We start from the raw sequence: 21,045 nt of genomic DNA on the forward strand, positions 1-21,045 counted from the left end.
CTGCCCGTGTTTCCAGACAAATACTCTTCTATTTATTTGATTAACTTGCAACAGCTCAGTCGTCTGGTCGCTTGCGTCCACATGGAGGGGTTCGGGATGGCTGACAAATAATCAAATAAGAACTCGTGTGGATCCGAGAGTCACCTTCCGAGTCTGGATACCGCGGGGAGATTTCAGTTGCCTCTTACATGAAACCTCCTTACCTCTTCATCTTGGGGATATATTTAGGAGTCTGTGCAGCGTTTTAGTTCAGAGCGCATTTGTGTCTGACTCAACGATGTGCTCCGGTGGGAAGTACTTTGTGTTTTTGTTCTTGCTTAGACGTATCCTGTCGGACCCGGGAGCCACAAACCAAGGTGAGTACAAAGAGCGTCGAACCACAGACTTGGAGCAAGCGTGGATGCACCAATTTAAATATTTGAACCATTTGAAAGCATTTGTTTTGCCGAAACAGAACTGATCCTCTGCTCACGCACGCACGTTCACCCGCAAAACCCAAAGTAACTTGATGTTTTGCAGTGCTTTCTTAAAACTGTCTGCAACCAGAACATTTGTCTCACTTGTTAAACACTTTAAACACACTACGCGTATTTAACATATATACCTTCACTGGTCTTTGGTGCCATGCAGAGTAGCGGTGTACTCTTTCACAGGTGATTCTATTTTGTACATTCGTTAATAAAATGACACCTGACTGACTAATGTGTTTTTCTTCAGGTGTTTTTCTATATCCCTGCAATGTCAATTTGTTGGTTGAACCAAATTGAGTAAGTCTCTTGGTTTTATCTCTAGATGTCAGACAACAGAAAACACATTGAAACATACATGTACTGTACAGAAAATCTAAATTTCCCTTTCTGAGCTGAACCAATATGCCAGCCTTGGTTTACTCATCTGCCCTCACCACTGGTAGCTTACACAACACCGCTTTGAAGGACTGAACATGACAGTAATGATAATGTCTCTTAAAATATATCAGTCTGGCTCTGAATGTATCAAAAACACATGTATTCATGCAGAGCTTCCTAATGTTGGCTAAACCAAAAGATGCCAGTCTTGGTTTCAGTAAATTGAACTGTTGTCCTGATCACTGATACTGTGTATTAATACTGTACAGATACTCTGTCTCAAAATAGATTTATTTGACTCTGGATTTTACAAATACTGCACAAAGATGTACAGCCTCGACATGAACATGAACTGAAATATGTCAGTTCAGTTGCTTGTTTTTACCAAGAGCTCAGTTGATCTCTAGTCCGACTCATTGATAATATATAGATTACAACACACATTTTTGCCAGTGATTATCATGCGGTAGTTACTTTTCTCTCAAAATATATCAATCTTATTTTGAATGTGTCAAAAAACAACAACACATTTATACATTTTTCAGCCTCCAAATGTGTTGCCTTAACCAAGATGGTAGTCTTGGTTCTAGATCGAATCTAATCTAATCCAATCATTGCTACCGTATGTCATACGACACAAATCTTTAAAACACTGAACATAGCGATGTTCTCTTGCAAGTTTTTCAAGCCATTCGATCTGAAAATCTATTAACTTTGCTGTATTTCATACAAAAAAACCCACGTGTGTGTGCATTTCGTGGCCTTTTTCAGTGGCTATATCTGCAGTCCTACCGATACTGTGAAATTTAGAGCACATATTAAAAGTCTAAACATGTCAGTGGAACTCATGTTTCAGTAAGTTTTCAACCTAATCAAAACTCATCTTAAAAATGTAATCAATTGCTTTGAATTCTAATGAACACACACTGAGAAACACATTTGCAGCATCAAAAAGCAAAATAAATCATACCTATAGGTTCTGTTAGCTGTTACAGACTCTGCGCTAAATCAGCCAAATTATAGATGAGGCTCTGACATTATACTTCACCTGCAAAGTCTGAATGCACAGAAACATTGCTGTAGGCACCACCGACTGTAAATGTCGGCCTCTGGCATACTCTGCAGCTATACTGATGCTTATGAGTTGCCTATTTCTGCCGCTCTGTCTTCTATGGGTCCATACATTCTTGGATGAAAATATAACAGATGTTGGCCCTCACAGACACTTGTATGATACCTACTTTATTATGTTATGCACCTATTATGGGCAAGTGGTTGACATTAAATGTACGGAAATATATGATTTCCCACAAACAAAAAAAAGATTTCTCTCACATGGGCAGTGTGTGCAGTTGCATGTATATGAGAAACAGAACATAATTATTTCATCTCTCCTCAGCCGTCATATCATACATCTTCATAATGTAATCTGTTCTTGACATCTTCCACTTTGCACATTTGCACAGGTCAGTTCAATATTCCTTCCTGAATGTTTAATGTTTAGGATGCACATTTTCAAAGACAACAGGAGCCCTTTCACTGGCCAAATGTCAAAGTCTCCTTCACTTCATTTTTCTGTGTCTTGTGTCTGTGTGTGTTTGGTGTGAGTGTGCGTGTGCATGTGTGTGTGTGTGCTCAGTTTTCCCAACAGGATGCCTGTCTGCCTGTGGTGGTGACAGGCTTGAAGGGGAGGGGATGCACACAGGGGAAACGTGAGGAGTTTCAAATATAGTGAAATCAAACACGTGTGTGCGTGTGTGCGTGTGCTTGTCTGAGTTTGTTAATGAATGTCAACCGCTTGGGCGGCCGTGGCTCAATGGGTAGAGATGGTTGTCCGGCAACCGCATAGTCGGCAGTTCCGTCCCTGGCTGCTACATGTCCTGTGCCGAAGTGTCCCTGAGCAAGACACTGAACCCCTAACTGCTCCCCGGGCACCTCTCAGTAGCCAACTGCTCCCAATAAGCTCGGGATGGGTTGAATTGAAAGTTAAATTTCATGTATGTGTATATGTATATGATGACTCTAATAACAAAAAGAAAATCTTGTATGTCCCCTCAGACTGTGAGAAAGTGACAGAAATGAGATGTTTTTATGTAACAAGGTATTTATTGGTCATATTGCAGTATATTACAGTAATGACGGTACATTACAGTAATCACTGTGTCTGGCAAAATGCTATCCCGTTGATTGGACTGTAAACTCCTAGTTACAGTTGCTGAGCTATAATTGGACACCTGCTGTTTGGGGGAGGAGTTTTTCTGAAAGGTATTCAGTTCACAAGCAAATCCTCACATCTGAGAGGCTGTCACCAGCAACTACTTGCTATTTTCTCTCGATAAATGGCTCACACATGAAGCCATTACCCAAACATTTTTGCGAACCAGCTAATCACTTATTGACTAAACACTTAAACATCTCTTTGTTATTTAGTGTATTTCTGGCATCACTGTAACAGTTCATCCCGACACATCATTGAGGTCTTCCTCTTTAAATACAAGGATGCATGCAGCAGCATCTGAATTAGATGCTTCTGTCGACTTTTATTACTGTCTCATATAGAAAATAATGATTCTGGCTCTCCCAATGGCTTTCTGAAACCACATCCTGGAAACTGAAAAAAAGACGAGGGCCCTTATAGAAATGTCTGTCTCTCTGAGGGACCTCAGCCAAGTGCTTGTCTGCTTGAATATCCTCAGCCAAATACTTCAATAATTTAGGATTTTAACTTAATGCCTATTCTTGAGTCTTCATGAGCCACTTGCAGGGAAGATATGGAACTTTTCCCGACTTTAGTCAGATGTCACTCACAGACACACGCAGCAATTTTTAGAAAACAACTGCTCAATAAAGGCTGTGTAGTGAAGATATCTGAATGTACAGGTGGGGCTTGTTTTTATAGAGAAAGCACACATGTAGTGCCACTGCACAACAAAATGTTTGTATTTACGAAGAGTGGTGGGAATCATAAGTCAAAGAAATCTACCACAATGTGAAGGTAAAATAATAGACCAAACTTTATCATGATGTCTGTTTGACAGAAGAATAAAACCCTTACTTCAAGGAAAAGTTTGACACTTAAGGAACTACATTTATTTGTTTGTTATACTGAGAGTTAACCGAGAAAATTGATGTCATATGGTAAATATGAAGCTGCAGCCAGGAGATGTTATCTTAGCTTAGCATAAAAACTGGAAGAAGGGGTGAACAGCTGGTTCTCTCAGTAGCTACAACATCTGGCCACCAGCCCCTCCAAAGCTCACTAATAATCATATCATGTCTTGTTTGTTTAATCTGCACACAAAAATAAATCTTAAAAGTGTCAAGTTGTGGTTTTCTGTAGGGACACTGGAGTCTTTATGACGTTAACAGTGACTTTGTTTCTGTTCAGTGTCAGGTACTACGTATGTTTAGTCTGTTTCTGGTACACATTTTTTTGTTCAGTTTGGTTCAAAACTAGGCCTATGCAAGTTATTAAGATTAATAGCTCAGCAACCAGGAGAGTTACCACGTTGTGATTGTGGTGGTTTTCAGTGAGCGTTTAGCAACTGAATACACTCAGCTCATCTTTAGGATTCATTTGTACTGAACAAGGTACTTCTGATATTTGTACTGAGATATCAGAAGAGAAACTGTTGAGATTTACTGCTGTATAGATTATTTGTGCCCACCTTATATTCAAAAATGTGACTCTTCCTATGGTCCTATAGAAAGGTTGCGGATTATTATGCTTCCAGACACAATACCCAGACAAGAGTAATATGATTTGTCCTCCTGATAAATACTCGTCGGCATGTGTGTGTGTGTGTGTGGTGTGTGTGTGTGTGTGTGTGTGTGTGTGTGTGTGTGTGTGTGTGTGACGTGTGAGTGTGTGTGTGTGCGCTTTGAGTGAGAAAATCTGTGTATCAAATTCAGCACTATGGTCTTGGATCATCTATTATTTCCTGGCTCCTACAGTTGCAGGAATTTAATTATGTTATGACTACATTACCGTGTGTTTGGGTGTGTGTGTGTATTTGTGTGTATGAGAGGGACGGACAGACAGACAGACAGCCAGTGAAGGGAGTTGGTGGGAAAAGTTTGCCACTGTCAAACATGCCATGGAACATTGCTCATGATTATGAAAGATGGTTTTTTGTAATTTTGTCAGAAATCAATATCTCTCTTTCTTTGTCTGTCTTGCAGTCTGTCTCCCTCCCTCTCTCCACGTCCTCCTTTTAAACAGAAGCGAGGCCATCTTATTATAATTCTGCCCTTAATTACCAGCAGGGGATCAAGGCTAAATGAAGTCTGTAAATACTGAAAGGGTTCATTTAGTCTCGTCAAATTGTATCTTTTTATTATTAATCCAGATTTGGCAACGTCGGGAGTGACAGGTCGTGTAACTCCCATAACATGTGACTCTTTGGTCTGTAGTGTCGACCGCTGAAGTGGGACGCACTTTATCGATAGAGATTGTAATTAGCTGGCTGTGTGGAGACAAAGGAAATTGCACATTCATCATATGAAATTGGCTCAGGGGGCTTAGCAAGGGCCAGATAATGGCTCTCCTCATGCCTGAGCCGTGACCAGAGTGCAGACAGCTCTAGATTTAACATGATCAAACAAAAACACCACCAAACACTGATGCTGAGTTGCAAAACTAGTTCTTTTGGTTGGAAGTATGGTTGAAGTGAGCGTGACCGTGACCGTGCCTTATTATAATATATGTCTTGTCTTGTTTTACCTTCTGCCATGTGGTTTAGTTTGGGGCGCGATCATAACTACAATTAATAAAACATCAAATGCTAAATGAAGGTCTGTGACGGAAAAAAACCCCTCTGGTCTTCTGAATGAAAGACTTGCCATACGCCCATTCACCTCCGCACTGTGCTTTATTGCCTCGCTGTATATAGCCTACACTACTTCCAGCATTGGCACTGATAATTGGAACTGGACCTAAATTGTGAGGAATCATCCAATATGGGCGTACTTTTTAGGGCATAATTATGAAACCCCCTTCTTATCTTGGCAAGATACACCCTGCGTAGCATTCAAATGCTATGATTGCCAGGCTTTTATGCTCGTGCAAGGTACCGGAATCCCGATTTGTTCAAGTACTGTGCCCCGAAAAATGAGCCATCCTGACCCTAACGTCTAATCTCAACCAGCTACACAGGTTACACAATCTCGGGCTGTTATATTACGTGACAGGATGATATCATTGGCTCAAGGGGGAACTTCAGTTCTCTGAAGAATATGATACGGTTCATAAAGGTTGGCTGTATTTGTCCTTTATCTTTCCATTTATTCATCTCTGACTTATCTTTGATGTCATGAAGACAGAAAACTCCTGACCTGAGAGGCAGAGTACTAATCATCCAGACTTCCAGATGGAGGGCGGATCTGTGTTAGTGTTGGTGTTGTCCTGGACTTTCCTAAGAGCTGTTGTTCATAGGTGATTGAATCTGATAAGGGCTTTACTGCTCTGTCAGCTCCTCATTGACAGCTTGATAACTATTATCTGCTCTCTTCCCATTTTGTCACCTCCATTTCTCTTCTTTTTAAAATTCACTGTCCAACCTCTCGCTCTCTCTCTCTCTCTCTCTCTTCCCCTCTCTGCTCTCTCCTATCACTCTTTGTGCTTATACTGTCATTCTTCCAACTTTTCATCACCATTTTACATGACTTTATTTTGCCCCCCCCCCCCCCCCCCCCCCCCTCTCTCTCTCTCTAGTGGTTCTGTTGGACACTACGACAGTGCTAGGTGAGCTGGACTGGAAGACCTATCCTGTCAATGGGGTGAGTCACGTTAGCATTTCGTAAGCAGTTTGGGGCTTTTGAACAAACTCACCTTATATACATTTATACAACCTTGAATATAACCAGTCAAACAAGTTAGCAAATTGAATAATTGACACACAAATGAAATGAAAAGGTTTGATGTACCAAATGTACTCATTAATAAGTAGAGAATATTTTAGACCTGAACTTCCAAACTGTCCTAACCGGATCTACAACCCTTTCTTTCCAAAACTGAGCACTTCAGCCTGAGTAGTCAACGTTGTTAAAATGTTGTGCTTAAGTCAGATACAAGCAGAAGAAAGGACCTTGGGTCTCATTAAAAACTTAACCAGCAGGTTACATATTTTACATGTCAACCTTCCTGACAGTAATCAGACCAATGTGCCATCCATTTGGTGATTTGTTGGTAAAAAATGTCTATGGGGTTAAAACCATGTGGTTGAAAAGTGAACTATTTCGAAGATGTCCGAGTTACCATTAAATGTTTCAACAGTCTTTTAATGCTTTCCTTCAACATGTGCATCATCTCAATCAGCCGAGTCACGTGGAATGGATTATTATGTGACCGTAGATTAGCATTGATGTCTAGGCCCTGACCTCACCGACACAAGGAAGCACAAAGCACTACACAGCAGAGAGTTGAAAGACTTAAGCTTTGCTTCATTTGAATGAAAAGCTGTTTAAAGGAATGCTTCTCTCCCAAAATGAGCATTTGCATATCAATTACTCACCCTGTGTTACCATGAATTCTTGTTTTTCTCGCATGCCTCCATGGTGAACGAAAGATCAAAAAACTGAGAAAATTCGTGATGAATGGAAGTAGACGGACAGCAGCGGTCAGGTTCAACAACAGCAAAGCTAGCTCAGCACTTCCCAAACACATGCAACTTTGCTAAAACCTTACTATTAAAAACACTTTGGACTTCCGAGTACAAGTAGCACGCCTGCGCAAGAGGCCGTTCATGCAGAAGCGTTCTAAATAATAAGGTTTTAGAGTAGATGTATGTGTTTAGAAAGAAGTGAGCAAACGACCGGATAAATGAGACTTTACTGCACTAATATACTGCAAGATTTGTGTCCGAGTTTGTAGACGGATACTTAATTTAATGTAACAGCGAAAGCAAATGGAGCTGCCATTTCCGGAGGTGGTATTTCCAAATCCTCTGTAGACGGAGAGTGATGAGACACTTGTATAAAGTTACTCAGGAATGATCAGGGACATGGAAAACTGGGTTACTCTGTGTCCAATACAAACATCATATCCTGCATATGATTCAGGACGAAATGGATTTATATCAACTGTGTGCATGTAAACACTCCAGACCTAAAAGGCGGGATTTCCACAAGTTTCTTGTGATGTTTTTTAGTGACAACCAGTTTGAGCTTGACATCATGAACCCTTCAGACAGCACGTAGCAGGTCCTGCCTTATTACAGCTTTTAACATGACTGTTATGGATTATTAATGCAGATGGGTTCAGCAATTTAAACAATACTGGCATAATGTTACTGGTAGGATATTGCTATTTAAACATCAAGTTCTTTATCCTGTGCTCCCCCTGACATCAACTCTTTTCACAAACAATGCATGATTAAAATATATATAAGAATACACAAACTAGACTTTTAGAGACCATTTCTGAAACGCAAAGGCAGAATAAATCTCCTAAAACACAAACGTCTTGATCTAATAGTCTCTGGGCTTCTCCGCTGGTGTTTTTTATTAAACACACACAACAATGTTTATATGCAATGAATACAGAGTTGATCAAGCCTTCAGAACGTCTAGATATTAAACTAATTTGATTGTAGCATATCAGTCTTACATGTCTAAGCCTGAAGGGAAAATGCTGTAGATTTCATTCTTACAAATATTTCAGCTGCGACTGCAACCATCAGCAACAACAATCATTTGTCCATGATGTTGTGTCTAATTTGGGACACGGGGTGGTGGCGAGACTTTGTGCTTTCAGGCTATTATTAAAAGTGTAATAAATCCTTTGGAGCAAAACCAAAACCAGCAACAAAATACTGAGATAGATTCAGGGCCAAATACCAATATTGCAACAGCTTCTCCTCCCTTGCACATTGCCTACACAGGTTTTTGCTGTGGGGAGCAATAATGTCATTAATTGGTTGAACACAAACACGACGCCACCACCCAGATTCACATCAAATCAATAATTCATTACGACTACAGAGATTTAATGATATTTTCATAAGACCTCTCTGTCTCTTTTCCCCTTAGTCTGACAATGACAAATTGTCTTATTTTAATCTAAACCTCATACCTCTCAGCCTCCACCATTGTTGGTAACACGACAGTATCTGTGTGCAATGCAGGTACAGGTGTGTGTATGTAACGTCCTGATGTCTTTTTTAACGCCTATGAAACGATGATTCTCACAGTAGAATTTCACCTAAAATGGGATTTATTTTATTCCCTGCTGTATAAATAATCTCTCAGATCTTTGTTGATACTGGTTAACTCCGGTTAACACACACTCTTTCACTGGGATTATAATGACAGTCGTCAGAGTTACTAACACCATAATATTTTTGGTAGTGAGTTCATCTGAAAGTGGCTTTAAGTGACTCACTGGTCAATCATATCCTAAGCTGAGGAAACACTAGTTTTTATAGTTTAACCAGGTAACCACGAGAACTCCTTCCAAGGTGAAAGTTTACTGAGAGATTTAGCTTTCTGTGCAAGATAAAATTGGCTGATGTGACAGTGATGGTCAATGTGTCAGCCCAGACAGCTCTGTGTGGGCTGTTCTCATGCACTGTTTGTAGCTCTACCCACGAAAAGTCATGCTCTATAATTTGTATATGACCCATGTGAGGGTCCAAGGAAAGAGGATGTCGTATGTTGCACAGATTGTAAAGTCCGCTGAGGCAAATGTATGATATTGGGCTGTACAAATACAATTTTAAAATATTAAAGGTCAATAAACCCATCTTCACTAAAAATATTAGAACTTTAAGGGCTTTTCTTCAATCATATGGCCTAAAAGGATGAGTGTGTCCTTTTGATATGAGACAGGCAATATTAGGGGTTTCCATCTTTACAAACTTGGTCCACTGCTTTTGTGATTAGAGCTTAAACACTGATGATCCAAATCCACACATAATGATGATAAATTATCAGATGTATGTCTTATTTTTGGCTGGTATTCACAACCTGTTTCTCACATATTCTGTGATATTGAGACAATTAATTGGCCAGTGTCAGTATGTGAATTATTAAAATGATCCCATACTGTAGTTTATAGGTTGAGGCCAAATGCAAAAGCTCCGCTGAAGGGTCTAAGTCTTGTTCTGCATTTAAAGCACTGAATTAGCATTACATCTTCACTTTAAATGGCACCTCTTTTGCTCCCTTTCTCTTGCTCTCTCTTTTCTCACAGTTCTCCCACTGCCAACATTCACAGTGTAGTTCAATAACACACACAAGCCATGAGTAGGCGAGCAAAGGCAACTAAAGGTGGGAAGAGCAGTCGTTGTGTCAGGCGAAAGTAAAACGTACTACAGCAGACTTGTGTTGAATTTAGAAATAAATCTAAAGTTCTGGTCACACTCTCTATAGCGCTACACTTCCAGCAAAGTTCTCAGAGAAATAAACTGTCAAGAAATAGTTCACGATGACGCTAAATGAAAAACATAACCACCTAATTGAATGTTGGCTTTATAAACTGACACATACATTCAATTTTTTTCTGTTTCATTATTAATGAAGTCGATTGAAGTCGGTTGATCCACGTGACGTCACCTCACCGCTATGAAGGGAGAGGCTTCTGTTCGTTAGCCTGGTCTCTATATCACTGATTTAGAAGACGATCTATTTATCTGTGAGGAACATGTTTCATCTAAGCCTCTTTTCAGTGATGAACAACCTGCATGATAACTTTACATTGACCAACTTCAGTGGCTGTCAAAGTTTTCTATCAGGAGCTGCCAGGAGCCATGGTCCAAAACAACACATCATAACACGTACAGTTAGAAACTCACCACAAGTTTTTAATGTCTGAATGTCACAATGATAGGGCTTGGCAACTGCTTCTGAACGGCATGAAGACGGCTCGTGTGTGTCTCTGTGACGTCAATGGGGGGGCTGATACAAGCTGGTATCATCAATTTTCAAAGCAGGATGCAGAATGCTACTTTTCTTGAGAGGTAGAAATCCTCCCTGAAGCCGCAACAGGAGGTGGAAACGGCATATTGGGACTTACATGCACAGGTTTCAGCCGTTCTGTCCTGCATTGAGTCCTGGGGACAAAAACTGTACGCAGAGGAGAACAGCATCCAGGTCAAAGCATCGTCATTTTTTCTACTGGTTTTTGATCAATTGTGTTTAAGCTGTCACAGGCACAAATAAATCATCTAAAAATAAGTAACAGAAACACAGATTCATTATCGTGGTATTTCCATTTCATGACCAATTTTCAAAAGGAAAATGATAGTCAAAATAAAGTGAGATCATAATCCTTGAACACTTTTTCGATTTGTAGGAGATATTCATGTCAATTAAGTTAGAGGCACTGTCGGCTGATCATCACATTTAATATGTCCGTACAGTGTGTCTCCTGTGGTAACATGTCAAAAGGGATTCAAAAAGGATTTACATTTTTTATTCGTGTTAAATTTGCACAGCGCGTGCAAATGATGTTGCAGAGGCTCAAAGAGCAGCTGAAACACAAATCGCAATATGTTGTGCAGTCCTGCATCAAACAAGCTGATCGGTTCATAGAACCTTCTGTCACCATGCATGTTCAAATCAGTGTAAAAAAATAAAAAAGTGTAAAAAAATAAAATCAGCTACACAAGAGAACTCTGTGTTTTTCTACATGCATACATGATTAGCATCTTCCACTGTTAACATATAAGACCTATCACTGCAGCCACAAGTGCTAATCCACTCAGCACCGCTCCACTATATTAACACAGCTGCTGTATGGAACTGAGCAGCTGCTATGTGTCTTTCCACTTCAAGTCTGAAGATGGACTGAAACTCTTCAAGTAAATGATCATCTATGAAGCAATTTTATTTTATTGGTTTATTTGATACGGGACAGTGCACATTAATAAGAACATTTCTGCAAATGCACCAGAGTTAGCCAAAAGGCTATTTTTCATCTGTAGTCCCAAGAGGCAGATGTTACAAAATAAACCCAAAAACAGAATATAAGATTATATTTGAAAGGTTATACAACATTGACGCTTTACAATGTGCACAAACAATGAAAAAAAGTGAGAATATTAATATACATAGTATCATCATTCAGGAGACTCGTATACATTGTCAAGTACTAACAAGACATGCAATACAGAGGCCCTCAAAGTCAACACACACAAAGCAAATAAAATGGGGGATAACTATGTTAAAATAGATATATGTTAGACACTAAAAAAATCCATGTCAGTTGCACAAAACATGAGCATGCAGAGTATGTGAACTATATAAATCAGTCAGACAGCTAAACAACAATAAAAGACATGCATGCAGGTAGATGAGGGTCGTCGACAAATGCAAGACAGACGGACAGGTGACAACAGACAGATCGAATAATGATCGTCCATGATTCTCTCTTTTAAATCATCGTCTGTATGCAGACAACGTAGTCATTGATCACTGTGTTGCAAACTTTGTTAAAATCACTTTGGACGTGGAGTCCAAAACAAGCAGAAGTCAAGAGGACACTGATATGGGGCAGGTCTAATTGTAGTGTAAGTGTCGTTGTGTTGATATGAGGTGTTTTAATTGCTTTTTGGATCAAGTGGGGACATTTTAACAAACTCAAGGGTCACGATGCCAAACTAACAAATTAGACCCAAAATTGTTTTTTGCATGAATCAAGTTTTTCAGTATTTCATCACAGGGGAAGCCTCCACACAAAGTAACAGTGAGCAGGTCAGTTTCAGAGAACCTGGTATTTCACTCCCCTATTGCAATATTAGTGTTAGTTTAATACATTAATTAGTTCCACACCTTGTACTCAAAACCTGGTATCTGTCTGCTGCAGTCTGCTAAGCTCGGGGATAATAGGCAGAGCGATTAGTAGGTGCATATCTGATTGCCTCAGAGAGCGTGGGCTGCAGCTCATCTTTCAAACTCTGGGTTTGCATTTGTTTTCTCTGCTCTGAACCATGCCACATCCCAAGGGGGCATTTTAGAACACAGAGGCACACAGAGTGACAAATTACCATTTGCTCTTGTTTGTATGCATAATGGAACTTCAATTACTTAATGCTGATCTTATGCAAACCAGAAAGCCTGTTTTCTGTAAAGATACAAAGTTTCTGTTTCTGCACTGTAAGGAGGGCACTGATATGACTAAATATAGAGTGCATATGTTGAAGAAACTCCTCTCGAGTGTGTGAGTCTTAAAGCTTAAAGTTAAATTCCTTTCTGTGACTTCTAAAGCATTTCCTCTTTCACACACTAGCAGAAAACCTCAGAAATAACAGGCTGACTGGCATGTGACAATTCACTGCACATCCCTCACGGTACAACACAGGACTGATCCTCACTTTGGTGAACACAGATGAGCGTTTGAATTTTCAGCCATGCTCGCGGCTGTGATGGCAATGTCGGTCTGTCAGTCGGTCAACCACTTTGGTCCCGCTGGAAATATTTCAGATGATGTAAAAACATTGAACCGCTGACCTTTCATGTAGGTCCATCATCAGGTCAAAGTTTCAGCTGATCCAATACTTTGGTTAATGACCAAATACCTGAAAAACTATAGACATTCCCATCAGCCTCAGCTGTAATTTGCTAATTACAAAATGTTAGCATGCTAACAAGCTAAACTAAGATAGTGCACACTAACATCTACATGCTAGCATTATTATTGTAAGCATGTTAGCATGCTAATATGAGCATTTAGTTCGAAGCACCACCACAGTGCTGAAAAAGATACGTTCACATTTTTGGCCCAGATGAACATTAGAACAGTTTCTGCTTGCTGTGACCATAAAACAAATTAGTTGAATTAAATGTTGATTATATAATTAAATATGTCATGATCAAATACCAAGAAGTTGCTCCTCCAGTTCCAAAAGCAATGATATATGCATGATTATACCTCAGAGTCCACTTATCATAAAGGCACGGGCACAGCATTATTGTCTGGCTGGAGTTCCAAATGAAAGAGGAAGTGATTATGATTGATTGATGAATCATTAGCCACTGGGTGTCTATAGAGCTAATTTAGACAGCTTAATTAATATTATATGAATTGCTTTTGCACTGCACGCTCAAGGTTAAGGTGTTATTAAATAATTTATATTTGAAAACACTCTACCTCAATTGTTTTAATTTCCTTTACAACACAACTCTGTCTGTCATCTGCCTTCCTTGGGTCTCTTTTTGTGCAACACCTTTAAGATATAACATAATTGAGGACTGTGCAGTGTGTCTGTAGGTGTGTGTGTGTTGGTTGGTGTGTTCTAAAATGAAAAAGTACATATATCACATTCAACACAGAAGCTTTGGATGATTTTCTCCTATTGAACATCCCGTTTTGTAGAAATCACGGATACAGAATTTCACAATGAGGTACCAACGTAGTGGCAAGTGAAAGTCCGTCTTAAATCTTGGAGAAGGCTTCGGTCATCTTTATCTTGGAGAAGAATAGGACAAAAAAATATGAGTAAATACAAAAGTTGAATCATGTAATCTGTGATATTAACAATGAAAATATAATTTCTCTCTTTATATGTGTAGTCTATATTTAGTTTTGAATTAACCTGCATTTGTTCAAAACACTTTATACGTTGTACATTTCTTGTATTTATGCAATCCGAGCCCGTCTTTTTAGGCAACGTGCACCCACCCAACAAAACAATGAACTTTTAAAAATGTACTCTGTTGGGGAGGAGTATGTACAAACTAAGACGAGCCTCTAGCATGAGCTTCCTTGACCGTTACTTTCTGAACCCTCTCTGCATGTCAAACGAAGAGGAATGTACAGACTGAACTTCAAGGTAAGAATATAAAATGAAGTAGTTGGTTAAATATTGTAGTCTTTCCAGTTTTCGTATTGTAATTTAAAGCTGACAATTAACGAGCAAATGGTTATAATATAGTTTCTTCTAGTTTAGATTGAAGCTAACATTAGCAAGTGGCTTTAAAATATTTGCCTCTCGTGTAATTTGAAGCTATTCTGTCAATAAAATAGTTGTTTTTGAAGCTAACATTAGCAAGTAGTTAGCTTCAAAATAGTTGCTTCTGGTGTAATTTGAAACTAGCTATAGCATGTGGCTACAAACTAGGGTCTGTAATGTAATTTGAAGCTGAAGTTAGCAAGTGGATAGAGAGTGACCTATAGGTTAGAGACCAAGGGACATCGAAGTGCACAGCCTATTTGCTTGATAGACAGAGTATACTTATTCCACATGCAGCAAAAAGTTTTTCTCTGTGTGCTGGCATGGTATGTATGTGAGGTCTAAGTGAATATTTGAACATCAAAAGTGGCTCATATTCTTCTGTTTCTCTGTGTGCAGGCCAGGGTCCCCTCAAGGTGCACAGTGTGAAGGCAGAGTTGCGCTTCCACAAGGCTGAAGTGTTGCCAGGCTTGTCCATGGTGGTGGCTCAGTGAGAACGACCAACGAGTGAGGTGTAAAGTTGACAATGGACTCTGAGTAAGCAAGCAACCTGCAGCACAGCTGACCTTTGGCCTTGGACTGCTCTCTCTTCGTCCCAGCCTCTATAACACGGATTGTTTCCCTCCCTCCTTAACCGCTACGAGCACAGATATTTCACCTTTGGATTTTCAGCGTATTTATATGATAATAAACTGAGTTTTAAACCTTTCCTGTGATGTGGTCTTTTGTGCCTTGGTGAGACTGGTTGGTGAGATCTAGAATCTGAATGCCGACATCAGATGCTGTGGGTGTGTTAGAAAATGTGACAAAATGTAACTTTGTGGTTCACAAGGGCTGAGCTGTGCCTTAACAAACATGTCTTCTCTTTTGGGGTTGCAGGGAAAATGTATTAGACTCGCAGAAAGATAACCAAAAAGAGAGACAAATCAGGGTTTTGATTTTGAAGGTTTCTATTTGATACATCAGGGCTGCATAGGCAGTGAAAAGAAATGTGCAAAAGTGCTTAGAATTTGCAACATTTGGAAAAACAAAGTATATTCCAAATCAAGTAAGTAATATGTAAATCTAAAAAAATTGTTGATTTTAATTAAAAATAGACATTTGAAACTCTAGCAGATCCCTCACTAAAATATGACTAAATATACGCTAGAATAAAATAATGAGTCTTGATGTCAACATTATAATCTAATTCAATTTTTACTTTTTTGTTATTTCAGTACATTTAGCAGGAATTGGTTTTATAAAAGCAAAGGTCACATCCTATGCGGAAGTCTTTTACTGGATAGTGACACCCCTTTAATTTAATGTAAAATCTATTCAGTAGCTCTGTCCAAATTTAGGGGATGGATCCTGGAAAGGCAGCATTTCCAGACCAAAACCATTGTGATAGGCTGACATGATGCCCCATCGTGAGGATTTCTCCAAATGTGGTCAAGAGCCTTCTTTTGCTCACTCATGTGGCCTTACAGCCCTCAGTATACCATGATACATTGAGCACCATCACTTGTTCAATGGAGCGTTTGAGTGATCCTTGTTAACTAAGAGGAGAGGAAAAAGGACCCCCCCCCCCCCCCCTGCGCTGCATCCTTTGGATAATCCAGTCTCTGATAAGTGATGATAGTGATGGTTTCAAACTTGTCACTGCAGCTGACCTGATTACAATGCAAAGAGTGAGCGAGAGTGAGTGTTGTATTATTATTACTGTAGAGGCATAACCAAAACGAGCACTGATTTGAAACGTTGCAATGGTCGGTTCAACCATAGCTTAGGAAATGAATTCCTCTTGGTTTCCTGGGAAACAGAGAACAATTACAGCATGTTAACAAATTGAAAGCGCCCACAAGGTCTCTCATGGATCTCATTCTCTTGAGATATAATTATGTCCAGCTGTGTAACTGACACAATCTCAGCTGCCCAGTTCTTGCCACAGGAGTTGTGAGAAAGAAGTGCTGTCAATACTGTGCTGCTTTTGAAGCTCCGATCATCACACCGTTAAAGCGGAGCAGACAAATGAGAGCGTCTGGCTGATGCAACAGCTTGAAAACATTGGTGGAACCAACTCGGTGTCTTTCAAACGTCATGTTTTCATAGAACTTAAGTTTCACTACATGCAAAAGGTGGTTTCTTATGGAACGGATATAAAACCAGGTCATTCATGGGTGCATGAATTGTAAGCTCCAAACATACAGTAGGGTCAATACTAATACATGTTCTACTAATCTTGAGCCCTTTACAAACTAATATAATACACACAGAATAACAGCCAATTCTAGTCACTCACACCAATCAACAAATTACAGTTATCTTAGGATCAGTTCACCCAAATGACACATGATAATGGCATCTATCAATTTTTCAGATTGTGTGCAATAATGCTCCTCACTAAATACTTTTTTTGAAATGTATTAATATTTGCTTCCTGTATTGTTACAGTGGGATGCTATCACAGAGATGGATGAGCAGAACAGAGCCATTCACACCTTCCAGGTTTGCCACGTAATGGAGCCAAACCAGAACAACTGGCTACGGTCTGGATGGATCCAGCGGCAGGCTGCACAGAAGGTCTGGACCACATATCACTTCCCTAAGACACATTTTACTTTGCAAGAAATTTGAATCCAATGAAGTAGTCTTGATTCAGGGCCTGATTGTGACATTGTCTCCAGGTTGGCAAAGTGTCAGGGGAAAACTGGCAGACAGATGTACCGAAAAATAAATAAAACACATGATTTCACTCTGATAGAGAAGATTCCATTGAAGTCAATACAGAACAGTGCATGATAAATCAAAGATGGTGGAGTATTTCTTCTTTGCACATCGACTGGATTGTCACTCATTATGTCTGAAACTGAGCTGTATCACTAACTACTGTTAGTGAGAAGACAAGTGACAAGACAGCAGTAGCCTGGTTGTGCTACTGTTGTCTTGTGAGATTTTTGAACGACTAATATATTTTTTCGTGGGTTGTATTTTACGCTTTTCACTATTACTTGTTTGTAGTTTTGTGTTGTCTTTTTTTTTACTATTTTAATTACTTTCTATTGATTCATTAATTGTTCTGATGCTTGCACCGAACTGATTTTTGTATAACATGTCAACAAAAAGCCTACCATTGGTCAAGCAATAGGTGGAGCTGACTGCAAAATGTTTAATCGGCCTATATTTGAGATGGTAAATGAGCTTGGGATGATTTATTAATTAATCTATATTTTAACTCAGGTATATGTGGAGCTGCGTTTCACACTGAGAGACTGCAACTCCATTCCTTGGGTGTCAGGTACCTGTAAGGAAACCTTCAACCTCTTTTACCTGCAGACAGAAGAACCGCTCTCTGCAGGGACACGGTTCAGGCCTACTGACTATGCCAAGGTTGGTCATGGGAGCCGCATCATGAAAAAAGGTTCCCTGTTGTGCTACTGGTATGATTCAGTAACAATGAACTTTGCTCATAAGGTGTTTGTTGTTGGCTTCAAGGTGGACACCATAGCGGCAGATGAGAGTTTTACACAGACAGATCTTGGAGATCGGGTTCTCCGCCTCAATACCGAGGTCAGGGAGGTGGGGCCGGTGACACAGAGGGGCTTCTACTTGGCCTTCCAGGATGTGGGAGCTTGTATTGCCCTCGTCTCTGTCAAGGTCAGTGAACAGAGGCGGTGCAACTTATGTGTGCATGAAATACAGTTCTATTTCTTTCACAAGACTGGCAGTACTTCAACTTCCTGTTTTTCCCCTTTCTTATAAGGTGTTCTACAAACGCTGCCCGTCGACTTTAAGGAACCTGGCAGCATTTCCTGACACGGTGCCACATATGGACTCATCCTCTCTGGTGGAAGTAAGGGGAGCATGTGTGGAGAATGCAGAAGAGAGGGACACACCCAAATTGTACTGTGGTGCTGATGGAGACTGGCTGGTACCCCTGGGTCGCTGTGTCTGTCGTATTGGCCACGAGGAGGTGGATGGCCACTGCCGGGGTAAGGAGTGTGTTTGGGTTTCTACTCATTTTAGAGCACAACAGTGAACTAAAGCTGGAAATACAGAGCAGGAATCAAATGGTGAGAGAGAAAATGGGGAGACGAGATGAGAAGGCAATGCAAAAACAGATCTCCAGGGCCTCCCCAGTCATCTGCAGCAGTTTGAGTTTACAGAAGTGCTATTCCCTCCTCTCATTCTAAGATCCTGCATCCTTGTCTGATCCTCTCAATCGTTCTTCATGCCTTCACAGCTCCACCCCCTGCCTCTCATCATTTTCTCTCCTCTCTTGTCCACTCTGTTTTGCTTCACTTACATGCCCTCCTTTCTCCCTCTGTGTCTCTTTATTTGCTCTGTTTTCATTTCTCCATTTTAATTCTCACTCTTGCTGCTGTGTCTCATCACCATCCTTTTCTGCTATGAGACCCTAAACAATGTGGATAAGAAGAGATTAGTGTATGTCACTGAGTATTTTTTTCATTTGACATTTCAAAATGGCTCTCATGAGGAACCTTCTGGACTATTTCAATTATTTGGTACAAATGGGAAAGTCTTTTTCTTTTTTTAATCGAAAGCTGTTTTGGCTTTCTGCTGTTTATATGTCAGTTGTTGTCTTGATACATGTCATGCTGTGGTAGATAAATGCAAACATTCACCCACATAGCATTTACATAAACGCTCTAAAAATCGAACAACTTTGATAAATACCACAAAGTTTATGTGAAAAGCTTTTTTTAGGATGCCTCTTCTCTAATTAGTTGTATCAGCATTATCAAAATATGGCCTTTCGTCAGCAAAACAGATTAAGAAAATGTTAAAGTAACTGTTGAGTTGTTCCCGATAGTCTTTGGCCTTGGTTTCCCAATTAGACTGTGCAGACAGACTGGGGGCTAGCTGGCTAATTGCCTTCATTTGTTAGTTTCACAGCTAATTTAGCTTGCACCTTGTCTTTTTTAAACTCCCTCTTTAATTTACGAAGCTCAGACTTGCTGTTGTAATTAAGGCAGGTAAATGGAGCCACACTCCATGATTACAATTTAAGTGCACCTCCTGTTACTTGTTACATTTTGCCAACTTACAGAAGTCTCAGCTGGTCGGGGTGAAATTCATGTACCCCTGTGGTGATATGGTTACTCAGGTTATTACAGTGAGAACTCCAACAGTCATTAGCGCAGTTGATATGTAGGGCAGGCTGTTGTATTTCCTTTATTTGCTCTGCGGGGGTCATTTTTTCTTTTCCGTACATCTCAGAGATGTAGTTAAACAACACTGAAGTCTGTCAGGAGAGATTACTGATGAGACTTAGGAGCAGCACTATGGTGTCCCTCGTATATGTCCTGCATCTATATTCTCCCTGTTCCTCCCCTTTGACAGTAGCTGCTCTCGATTGTACTGTAGCTGCAACAGTGTCTAGGGGGATCTTGACAGCTGCTACAATGAACGGGTCGGTAACTCATGTAGCAGGAACCCACTGGACACTTGGAAAACAATGTATGCTTGTCTATTTATTCACTCATATGTACTGCACGTTCTTTGAACTGACAAAGCTAAGTTGTCAGACACCTCTGGAGATTTAATGTTGCAATATTGATATATATTAATTAAAACCTATTTAGAAACTGCTCATGGATTAAACAACCAGATAGGAACGTTTGTTTTCAAATAATCCAGGAAAATAAGCAGCTGAAAAAGTTATTGTATCACATTTATGTAAAAATCATGTACACATCTAATATTGCCAATAAACCAGTTCTGCTGTTGATTTGCAACACAGTCCACAATGGTCGAACACAACCAGAGATATAAAGGACAGCTATCAAAGTAATAACGCTACAGCAAAAAGTCCGACAGATCTTTATCGTCTCACAGCATATATCATCCTGTTGCCCGACTGGAACTGATTTCAAGGAGATTTGAGGATGATTGTCCCAACACAAATATTTTTCAGAAATACTCTTGGTGTTCGGTATCTCCAAGACGGCAAGTAGTATTGCCACTCTAGTCTTGATTCTAACCTCGTAAAGCTAGCTGGATAATTTATAATGACCAACAGTATCCTACACAGTTCCTATCACAGTCATCAGTCACACGATTTGTTTTGTCAGCAGTAAAATAATTGTAATATAATCCCAAGAATGTAATGCTACACAATAATACTGTATGTGAATAAACATACAGTACAGGGATGCTCGATCCAATATGCCGGATCAGTATCAACGGTGATAATGACTTTATTGATCAGGTATCGTCCATGACGTCTGTGTTTCCGCATCCATCTACTGTATATTTATTCAGTCAAGGCAGGCAATCCCTGGCCTCAAGTTTACTTACATGAAAAT

General features: G+C 39.9%; 1 protein-coding gene across 1 annotated transcript in view; it reads left to right on the top strand.

The window, feature by feature from the left end:
* Positions 1 to 277: 277 nt before the first annotated feature.
* Positions 278 to 21,045, top strand: part of epha6 (eph receptor A6) — a gene marked incomplete at both ends in the record, with an annotated part of 48,469 nt that continues 27,701 nt past the window's right edge. Inside the window, 6 exons of the mRNA XM_079289575.1 lie at positions 278 to 356; positions 6,562 to 6,626; positions 17,171 to 17,299; positions 17,957 to 18,106; positions 18,212 to 18,373; positions 18,480 to 18,708. Of these exons, the coding sequence (XP_079145701.1) occupies positions 278 to 356; positions 6,562 to 6,626; positions 17,171 to 17,299; positions 17,957 to 18,106; positions 18,212 to 18,373; positions 18,480 to 18,708 (814 nt within the window). The remainder of the gene's footprint in view (positions 357 to 6,561; positions 6,627 to 17,170; positions 17,300 to 17,956; positions 18,107 to 18,211; positions 18,374 to 18,479; positions 18,709 to 21,045) is intronic.

This window comes from Melanostigma gelatinosum (assembly GCF_949748355.1).
Source record: "Melanostigma gelatinosum genome assembly, chromosome: 2".
NCBI lineage: Eukaryota > Metazoa > Chordata > Actinopteri > Perciformes > Zoarcidae > Melanostigma > Melanostigma gelatinosum.